The sequence below is a fragment of the Salvia hispanica genome, chromosome 4 (genome assembly GCF_023119035.1).
Source record: "Salvia hispanica cultivar TCC Black 2014 chromosome 4, UniMelb_Shisp_WGS_1.0, whole genome shotgun sequence".
NCBI classification, from domain to species: domain Eukaryota; kingdom Viridiplantae; phylum Streptophyta; class Magnoliopsida; order Lamiales; family Lamiaceae; genus Salvia; species Salvia hispanica.
In genome coordinates, this window is record NC_062968.1 from 45445901 (window position 1) to 45456563 (window position 10663).

At 33.1% G+C, this 10663-nt stretch overlaps 2 protein-coding genes across 3 annotated transcripts; both read right to left on the reverse strand.

Moving 5' to 3' along the window:
• Nucleotides 1–329: 329 nt before the first annotated feature.
• On the reverse strand, nt 330–4178 carry LOC125217988 (tRNA (cytosine(38)-C(5))-methyltransferase 2). Its single transcript, XM_048119575.1, has 10 exons — nt 4025–4178; nt 3845–3955; nt 3180–3273; nt 2966–3084; nt 2487–2609; nt 1905–2214; nt 1692–1801; nt 1465–1530; nt 1288–1352; nt 330–587 (listed from the first exon to the last, which is right to left on the reverse strand). The coding sequence occupies exons 1-10, from the start codon at nt 4094–4096 to the stop codon at nt 506–508; spliced, it is 1152 nt and encodes a 383-aa protein (XP_047975532.1). The 5' UTR covers nt 4097–4178; the 3' UTR covers nt 330–505.
• A 5153-nt stretch (nt 4179–9331) lies between these two features.
• LOC125224287 (zinc finger Ran-binding domain-containing protein 2-like) lies at nt 9332–10436 on the reverse strand. 2 transcript variants are annotated; one of them, XM_048127665.1, is made up of 4 exons: nt 10312–10436; nt 9912–10226; nt 9684–9776; nt 9332–9580 (listed from the first exon to the last, which is right to left on the reverse strand). In XM_048127665.1, exons 2-3 carry the CDS (start codon nt 10211–10213, stop codon nt 9686–9688), a joined length of 393 nt encoding a protein of 130 aa, XP_047983622.1. In that variant the 5' UTR covers nt 10214–10226; nt 10312–10436; the 3' UTR covers nt 9332–9580; nt 9684–9685. The 2 variants fall into 2 exon arrangements, with proteins under 2 accessions (XP_047983622.1, XP_047983621.1); XM_048127664.1 differs by having other exon boundaries at nt 9912–10229; nt 10312–10428.
• Between the last annotated feature and the right edge of the window lie 227 nt (nt 10437–10663).

Here is a 10663-nt window from a genome sequence, read left to right on the forward strand (position 1 = left end):
CTTAATCACCAATAAATACACTTCCTAACTTACCAATAATAGAGTCAAACTAAGATCAAGAACTTCTCAATTACCTTATTGTAGTCTCATCTCAATTATTCATTTTTACCTAATTTAAAGCCCCCAAACCTCATTACCTAATCTCTTAATTGTACCACCCCATAATAAATATACTCTAATAAATAGATCAACCAGGAAATATTACTGGGATTGAAATCCGAAAACTACATTTCGGGTTGGGCCATGACCCGTTTATTTGTTCGATTTTCCTGAGTCGGGACCACTCTGTAAAAGAATATTACCAAAGGCTTTTGTGATACCCAACAATACAAATATGCCAACAATCTTTTTCAGTAAAACATAACCTAAATGGAACACAAATCGTGAATTTTAGTATACATTTTGGTGCAATGTGCTGCGATACAAATAGACAGTAAAATATTACCTAAGTGATGAGTATGTAGTACATCCATACAAGTTAGTACCACCGGGGATCAAAACAGCATTACGGTGATTGATGAGTAAATAGATAATGCAACAGTGGTGCCACGACCCCGACACTCAGACTGTTTCCCAGCAATGCATAACTGCACAGATTGAAAAATATTCTGATCATGTATTTTGTCAGAAGAAATTAATACTTAGTATCTACGGTGGTTTTTTGTAACCGCCACTCTCTTGGACGCAAATTGGCTCATTGTGACCTTATACTGGGGCACACAGAAAGTTCAGGCAAAGCATCTAAGTCACGGATACAAACACATGTGGTAGATGGTTTCTTATACATGTACATGAAATTAGAGCTAATCATCCAAGTTTATGAGAGTCTTTTCCAATGTGTTTCTCAGATTCACCGAAGTCCCAAATTCGCAGCATCTTGAATAAAACCATCAAAATTAAAGGATCATAGTGCCAAAGAAGAAGGAAATCTTAGTAGCATTGTGTCCTAAAGGTTATCGCATTGGAGACTAAAAAAAGGTCTTGTGTCTTAATGTTTATATGATTGATTTAAATTGCAATGAGTAATCATGTGACATTAATGGTAGATACGGAGTATTATGATTTGAAGACAAACTGCACTAGGATGAAATTATTCACACTATTATTTAAAAATTCAAAAGCAGTTGAAGAGGGAACACCTAATTTAAATCACTTCTTTATGTCAAATTATCGTCAATAATTCATTCATCATTTCATTAAGTTCCAGATGAGTGAGAAAGAGGCTCCTCAAAGATGCCTGCTTTAGCATATTATGTCAAACAATGATATAAGAAATGTAAGGCGCACCGTTGACGAAGGCTAACATGTTGTGGAAATTGGAACTCGTCCGGAAAAGAGTGGAAATTGGCGACCTGCAGTGACGTTGGAGAGAAAACACTTAAGAGAACAAAATTTATGTTGTAATAATACCAAAGCCCAAAGAGCTCAGAATTGAAGTGATGCATCAGAGTAACAAATGCATACCTCCCTGGGTGTAAAGTATCTAAGTTGAAGCTCCTGCAAGGAAGGTAATTCAATTTTCTTCTTTCCCTGCATGATATAATAAAAGCATACGGTTGCTTTAATACTGATAAAAGCAAACAACTGTATCTGGTAATATCAGAATCACCAGTACTCAAAAAAACAATGCAGACATATTGTATGTGCTTGTATCTAAAGTAGGAATATTGCAATTAAAATTAGGTGTATACCTGATGCAGACTTACAGGACAGGTAGCCAAAAGGGAACCTGTCCCCTTCACGTATCGAAAATAACTTTTGGTGAAGCAACAGCAACGTCTTGATTCGGGGAAAACAATATCTAAATCAGTCAAGGGAACAATTCAATGATATAAGAGTTACAGAAACAGAAATAAATGTGAACAAATGTTTAAGAAGTATCAAGACCAAAGAGGCGAGCATACCCATGGCACTTCCCCATCTTTCTACCAGGCTAGATGGAACTAAGAATGGATTTGAAGGTTCAACACTAAATTCACTTTCTTCTTCAATACCCTCAGATATTTTAGTTAGGCTCGATTCCAAAATAACTTTGCTTGATTCCAAAAAATCACATATAGGTCGAGTAGTTTCAAGTAACTTATTCCAATATCTATCCGATTCAGCTTCTTCACTTGTTACCATGCTTTCTTCGTACCCAAGTATAGGGCCTGGACCCCAAAGTAGCACATTATTGTACTGGGCCTTCTGGAAACAAAGAGGTTTCCGCTTGGCCTGTAGTTCACAGTGGATTAATCCTAATGCTGAACATTCAATAAGAGGAATGAAGCTGAAGAATATGTACAGGACTTTCTCTATTTGGGCTACAGATTCTATGTATAACTGTGTTAAGATTTCATATCACGTGCTAGGTACCATCTTTACATGTAGATGCACAAGAAAGAGGTGGGCAGAATGCACGTGAATACACTAGATGTACAAAAGTAATTGGATTAAATAGAAAATGTGTGGTTTGTAACAGGGGGGAGAGAGAGAGAGAGGCGGACCAGGCAAAAATAGCGAGGCCGAGAATATGGCACACCAAATTGCAGAGGACTTAGAATGAATTCTTGTGTGTCAAAATGATTTTCTCGCAACATGGTGATCATCTTTTCATGTGTATCAGATGTCTGCATAAAGAAATAGAAACAAATACCAAACTGAATAGAGGGAAAGTATATATGGATGACTTGTTAAACAAAAATGATATCACCTAATTATATCCTCAGGTTTAATAACAATAACAATGATAATGAGTAATAAATACTAAAAAACATAAATATATATCCTCTTGATAAATAAAAGAAAAGACATTGGAAAATAAAAGGAAAAAACATCCACCCACCTACAAATCCAAACCAGAACAAAATTTCTTGGATACATTGCAATTTGCAAGTAAAAGTTGTTTTTTTATTAGAAAGGTGGTTCAAAAAATTCATTACTACAACCATTTTCCCTTAATGAAAGGTACACATAAACCACAAACCTCAAATCCAACAACGTTCTCCACAAATAGCATAACTGGGGGTCGTGAACATTGTGGTATTAGTTCAAGAATCTTCAAAAACGAAGAAGCTCTAGCATCACTTGAACCCTTCTGGAGACCTTAATAAACAAACTTTTAAAAAGCTATAACACAAAAGGTAAATAGGCGCACGTATACAATCTGCATATTGTAGATCAAATCAGAAATCAACCACCTTGTCGTGTATAAGGTTGACAAGGAGGAGACAGAAGCCACGCATCAACCTCATATCTATCGAGGTTAGCAGCACTCAAAGTCTGAATATTTCCCTGCAATCACACCAAAAACAGATGGCCAACACCACAAGCAAATAATTAATTAGCATCAACTTCACACACACATGCACACTAACTTAAATCATCTGTTCAGTAATTAACATCTCTAACTTATAATCATACTGAAAAATAAAGCAAGCAAACTAATGAATTGCTACAGGTATGATTTAGAATTAAATTCAAACACGCACGCACGCACCAACCTAAATCACAATGCAAAGACTAACATCGCTAACTAATACTTATACTCCCTCCGTTTCGCCATAATTGAGTCATTTTACCATTTCGGGAAGTTTCTTTATAGTTGAGTCATTTCCATATTTGGTAATTTTTTTCTCTTTCTTACTTTATTCTCTCTACTTTATTCACTTTATACTTTATTCTCTCTACCTTTTCCTCTCTCTTACTTTTTTATCTATTTATTTAACACACCCAACATTCATTTCTAAAACTCCGTGCCCAAAAGTTCCGCCTCAACTATAGCGAAACGGGGGGAGTAGTAAATATACAAAGCTAGCTAACTAAATGAATTAAACTAATATTTCTGCTTATCGTGATAAGCGACCTGGTACGGACGGTGGCCGAAATTGTGCTCGTAAACATCATTTGCGACGTCGTTGATGTCGAATGCTTCAATTACCACAGCATCCACGCCAGCCTCCATCAATGAATATCTCTATCGGAATCGAAAGCAAAATTAAGCACAAAAAAAGTTGTAACTAAACACGAAAATGAACAATCTTACCAATCCACCAATGCCACTGTAGAATTCGAGTACCCGCCATGGCTTCTCCGTCTCTCTGCTTAAACCCTCCATTTTTTCTGTTGGGGGCGCTATTGTCCGGTTCGTGCAGTTGGTCTTCCTTCAAATTGGATTGGCATAGTTATGGGCCACTTTCAATTTACTGTTGGGCCTTCAGCAACAATATCACCTAATTATGATCCAACAATATTTATAAGAGATAATCTATTAGTCAATATTCCTCCTGCATAGTATAGTATGCATTTTCTGTTGGGCGCATGTTTTAACACATAATTGGTAAAGTAAGAAGTAAAATATTATTAACGGAGAATGAGTCTTATCTCAATAACAAATAAAGAGTTTCCAAAATTAAAATGTGTGTACTATTAATGGATGTTTGGTTGATAAGATAAAATAATACCAAGATTATATCTTGGATTAGTCAAGATTGAATCTTGGATTTAAAAAGGTGTTTAGTTGGAAGGTTAATTTTAATATAATTGAAGATTTTTTTGGTTTGAAATTATATACTAATATCAAGATAATGTGTATTTACTAAGATACCCTTGACATTACTTCTCCCAAATATTACGTCTAATATAGTTTACAAATTTACTCCAGAATATAAATGGCACGTATATTTTTACATCTTAATTAGTTGCATTTTTCAATCTCGCTACATCTTATCATTTTATTTTAATAACTAATATTTATTTATTTTTGTTACATTTTGGCGGGTCATGAAAAGATATGAAGGGGCACGTTATTATTCTTATGTTTCAATGTAAACGAAAATATAATTTTTAATTAAACTCAACATTAGCTCCTAAAATATTCAGAATATTTTGAAAATGAAGAGAATTTTTTTCCAAAAGAAAAAACTGATAAGAAAATATAGGAATATGATAAAAATTTGTAGTAAATAATAACAATAATAGTCATAAATAAATAAATTATTATTATTATTTACATGTTAAACATGGTGAGTGACGTGAGTCTAAACAATAATCAAATTCAAACACAATATTGAATCTTCAATTGTATGGACCTAAGCTCTAATTCGATCATACTGTATTAAATTAGAAACAATTAGCTGCTCAATATAAAGCTTCACTAACTTATTGAATAAATAAATACAATCTGAAATATCGCAGATCATTGTATGATAGAGGAGGGCAGCCTTGATATTTACAGAAAAAGTAAAGGGTAGATATGGAAAAATGATTGATCTTGTCATAAAGGTTTGGCCATGATGGAGTATCTCCTGATTATGCATCATTATTTCAATCTTGTATTGAAACATGGATATAATATTGCCTACCAAACATGGGCTAAAAATAATCTTCAATATAATATGCCCAACCGAACTGGGCCTTATAGGATAGACTAAAAAGGTAAGAGGGCATACTCTTGTGCGACGGAGGGAGTATGATACATTGAGTTATTAACGTTGTCCAATGACGATGTAATCTTTTTCTAGATAGATCGTATTCGTTTTGATTGAGTTATGAATGTTGTCTAATGACAATCGATAATTTGTGACCGTCGTAGCATTTGATTTGCAGCAACTACATGAAGAGAAAATATAATAAATAGAGTACTTCTCAAGGACACCTAATTTTTGGAGATCATGTCTTAAGTAACACCACAATTTGGAGCTTAGTATAATCCATGAATTTTTTTTATGAAATGTAACATAATATATAATCAATATGCATTGTCGCTCTAACTCCCAAGGATGACCTAGTTTTTCTTAAGGTTGGCAGAAAATGCTATGATTGCCACCTCGATCTACGCAAATTATTTTGAAGAAAAAAATGTCAAGCGACGTTATTGTTAGGATTTTTACAGCTTAATTTATGAAATTATAATTTTACCATGTAAAAAACTCATTCCCCTCGTTTTCACCATCGTCCGTTCACCCCTAATTGCCCTCTAAAATTATTTCCTAGATCTGCCATGATCATGAGCAAGGTTTGTGGTATGCGGCCCTCCAATATTATTTTTTAGATCTGCCGTGATAGTGAGCAAGGTTTGTGGTACACGTGATATGAAATCAAAAATTCATAGCTTGCATACTATTGATTCGAATTTATATACTACTACAGTTTTTTGAAATTGCAAAAAATGATGTGAAACATATCAATGTTTGGCTTTGGAGGGGTGGCTTTGTGGTAGGAGTTTACTATACGTACATTTCACTGATTGTTCTTCTTGGAAATGGGCCAATTAGTAGGCTTGTAACAAAGTCACCATGGCCCACTAACAGATTCATTTAACAAATGTCCTTTATATATGTATTCTCTTCATAAAAATTAAAGGGGGATAAGAAAGTAATCTTTTTTGTAGCACTAACAATAAATTGGATGGAAATAAATCCTTTTTAGTTATTTGTGTTTTGACTATAACAGTAAGTGATAAAAATCCACACATTTTTTCCTTTAAATGCACATTTTTGGAGGGCCATACACCACTTTGAAGTCATGATTATAATTTCCCCCCGCCAAGGTTATAAAAGAGCATGAAATTTTGAGCTTTGAATGACAATAATTGCTACATGTATCTTTTTTTCTTCTTTATATTTTGTGGGGTTAAGTATACTTTATGATTTAACATTCGAAAATATTTTTCAAATATATTTGATTTTTTAATTTAAAATACCTCTAACTGAGTTATAACCATTTCAATCTCCATTATTATTTTTAAATTGTCTAGTTTATTTTCTCTCTTAATTTATTATTTTTCATTTTTCTACTATTTCCTTTCAATTATCTACTTATTCCTTTTCTATCTGATACATTAAGGTGGTGTTCACTTTTCTAGATAAAATAATACCAAGATACAATCCAGAATTGAGTTATGAGATTATTTTAGTCATAGGGGGTTAGCTATGACTAATTATCACATGATTATTCATCTATGATTGAATTATGGAATTGAATCAACCAAACAAAATTTAATCCGAGATACAATCTTGTAAACCGAACACCCCGTAAACATCATTTTAATCGTGTGCTAAAAAAAATGTCTCGGTTAAATTTGATGGGAGAGAGTACTATTTCTGCACTATATTCATGGATAGAAACATGGCATCCGAATATTTTGATTTACATTGAGAAAACACATATACGTGTAAAGCCTACTTAAAAAGGAGGCAATAATCTCCCCAAAAGCTATATATATAGTGTAGTGCTTGCAGATACCAATCAAGAATTTGGTTGCTTTTTGACCAATTTATGTTATATCTATCTCAACCTCTCATTAAGCATGCTTCTCAAGAGATGTCAACGAAAACAACATTAAAGATTATATATCACCTCTTAAAGCTTTAATTGGAATCCAATGTGAATGGTCACCAATTTCCCTTCAATTTATTTTATTGCTAAAATTGAATATGATGGAACTGATATGCATAATCATTACAGTGCAAGTTGATAAAATAAATTGCGAGAGAAAGAGAACACTTAATTGATCCTTTATCTAATTGTTACTCTACAAAAGTTTGAATTTTTTTATGCCAATATGTCATATTTAATGTACTGAAAATTGATATAAGTTGTTTGGTGGTCTAATACGTGAACATGATCGAGTTGCATATGATTTACTTCGTCTGCGGAAAAATGCTTCCAACTATAAAAATTGTTTATTAATAAAATCAAAAAATTATATATTGTATAAAATAGGAAGAGTATGCAGGGGGTTGTTTGGTTAGTAAACTTATATCTCATGATTAGATATGTGCTCAACTTTGTTTCATTCAAATAGAATCTTTTTTCTTTTTTTGTCTGTCCAATAAAAATAACACACTTTTGTTTATGATAACTCCTTTCTCTTTAACAAGGTGAGTCTCATTCTCCACTAACAATACTCCAGTTACTCTTTCTTTCCATCCCTCTCTTACTTTGTCAATTATAAAACCCGTGTCGTCCCAAAAGTTTTTATTCTTATAAGATGGAGAGAAATCACACAACTTAATCGTAGATGAATAATCATTTGGTAATTAATCATAACCATCCTCTTCAAGGTTTAAACTAAAATTCTCTTATAATTTAATTTTAGATAGATAATTTATGATAATTAGTCATGACAACTGAACCATATTTAAAGTGTATATATGTGTTATGTGTATGTTATCTCAAGGTCATATAAGGATATGTAATTTTGGTAGTTTGATGGAGTGTCATTTTTACACATAATTTTGAAGTACTCCCTCCATTTTCTCACAGTTGAGACGGAACTTTTCGGCACGAAGTTTAAAAAATAGATGTTGAGTGTGTTAAATGAATAGATAAAAAAAAGTAAGATAGAGAAAAAAAGTAGAGAGAATAAATTAAAACGTGAATAAAATAGATATAATAAAGTAAGAGAGAGTAAATGAAGAGTGAGAAAAAATATTATTATATATGAAACTGATTCAATTATAAACAAACTTTTCAAAATGAAAAAATGACTCAACTATGAGGGAACGGAGGTGGACAGAACCTCCACAAAACTTACAATGACTTGTAAAAGAGGATGGAATATCTTTAATTATGTAATCATTATTTACTGACATGCATATAGATTGACGTGATACATTCGCAAATCTAGCTAGCTCAATCATTGTGAACTTATTATACCACTACTATTAAATAATTTGACAAAAATATTATAAGTACTGTTTATTTATAATTAATGTATTCCGGTTTTTCTTTTAACTGGGAAAATAGACTACGGAAGTTAAGCAACCGTTCCATGGATGAGGTAAATATGGAATACCTATATATATTTTTTCAATAAATCTACAATATTTCTTTACATGAAGAAGGTATTCTATATTTACCTCATTAATTAAAATAACTCTTAATTAATTAGTTGATGGAGGGAGTATTTAATTTGTTTATTGGCCTATCATATATTCCATGCATCAATTAAACTAAAGATTTATTTTATTTCAAGTTCATATACGCCATCGAGTACATTTTATTTTATAAGTATGCTTCCTTGTTAATTGAAACATTTCTTTTTTTATGAAGTTTAAAAATAATGTGTTAAAAGATGGTGAATAAAGTAAGAGAAATAAAGAGAAAATAAAGTAAAAGACAGAATTAATTTTTGCCAAAAATATAAATGACTCAATTATCTTGGAAATTCTCAAATAGAAAAATGACCCAATTAACATGGAACGGAAGGAGTACTAGTTGACGTATAGTCCTCTTGTTAGTTCCAATTATTAACATTTGACCGTCACAGTTAATTAAGACAAGAAATATGAATTTTTTTTGTGACAATACAATATTGATATTATAATTACTCCGATCAGAGCAAGAAGAAACAGGAAGGATGGCTACATCTTACAAAATTCAAATACTACTACAACTTCCTACATCCCATCATAAAAATTGCAACGATAGCTGATCACCTATCTAATGCTAATCCCCTAATTAAGGAAATCAAAAGTAAGAAAAACAGAAAGATAAATTGGGAAATGCAGGCTAATCATAATCTTGAAAGCATAGTCATATATCGTCGTTCACAATCCCATTCATTCGTATCATGCTTCAGTCTTGCTCTTAGTTTCTGTGTGAATATATAAGAAAAAATAAATAAATATTGAGTAAAGAAAATTATAACCCCCATTGCAAAAATTCAAATATAAAAATATGAAAAAGAAGAAAATTACCCTTAGAAGAAAGTGTTGTCAGTGATTTGCCTCGGCGCATTGCACCTGAAGCATTCCATCCTGCTCGCAAAATTGTGCTCGTTGCATGCATACCTGTTCAATATTTCAAATTGAACTTAATCTATTCATTTTTTTTTCATAAAATTTCATCCCTGAGTCATTTACCTTATCAACCATAACATGTAAAATCAGAGACCAATTAAACAAAATTATTGGTACGTAAAGTACCTGGTGCATATCCAGTCGCCGGATTTCCAGGCAGCGCGGCCTCCAAGAGCACGGCCACGCGACAGGTCGGACTCGAATCCTCGTTCATCCTTGGTGGCACCACACGTGAAGCACGTGGAGCGGCTGGCGAAGTTGTGGGCCCCACAGTTGGCGATGGCGCAGTACCAGTCCCCAGGCCGCACGTCCGGCCCCGTGATGAACTCGGCCCCGGGCTTTCGGCCCCCGCATCGCTGGCACGACTCTCTCCTCTGGAAATTGTGGTGCTGGCAGTTCCGACAACTCCAATCGCCCGGCCTGTTCATCCTTTCTCTGATCCTACTATAATTTACACTTAAAACATTTCAATATATATAGTTTGACATGTGTATATATGTAATGTAACGAGATTTAACAAACATACCTTCAAATAGATGAAATTCTACAAATTTTGGGGAAATTAATTAGCGTGGGAGGAATAATAATAAATGTGAGATTTTGTGAGTATTTGGTGTAGGGCATATATATACGGGAAATTGGCTGCAAAATTCGAGGACTGGAATTGCATAAAAAGAACTAAAATTTAAAGACAAATATCAGATTGCCTCCATGCAGATTTTGTATACATTCACTTTTTTATTTATTTAGCACACTTCTCTCAATTACTTTTTCTTTATACTAATAATTGGTCAACTCAGCGCCTGTGGCACTGTCCAGCAAATTACAAAACAATCAAAAATATTTTTGTGTTATAACATGTCAACTGAGAAAAATAT

Bases quoted from the DNA above. Each gene is read 5' to 3' on its own strand.
- LOC125217988 (XM_048119575.1), bottom strand. From the start codon at position 4,096: ATGGAGGGTTTAAGCAGAGAGACGGAGAAGCCATGGCGGGTACTCGAA. The intron at 3,956-4,024 runs GTAAGATTGTTC...CGATTCCGATAG, and splicing joins ACAGTGGCATTGGTGGATTG to AGATATTCATTGATGGAGGC. The intron at 1,802-1,904 runs GTATGCTCGCCT...TGACTGATTTAG, and splicing joins AAGATGGGGAAGTGCCATGG to ATATTGTTTTCCCCGAATCA.
- LOC125224287 (XM_048127665.1), bottom strand. From the start codon at position 10,213: ATGAACAGGCCGGGCGATTGGAGTTGTCGGAACTGCCAGCACCACAAT. The intron at 9,777-9,911 runs GTACTTTACGTA...AATATTGAACAG, and splicing joins GGCGACTGGATATGCACCAG to GTATGCATGCAACGAGCACA.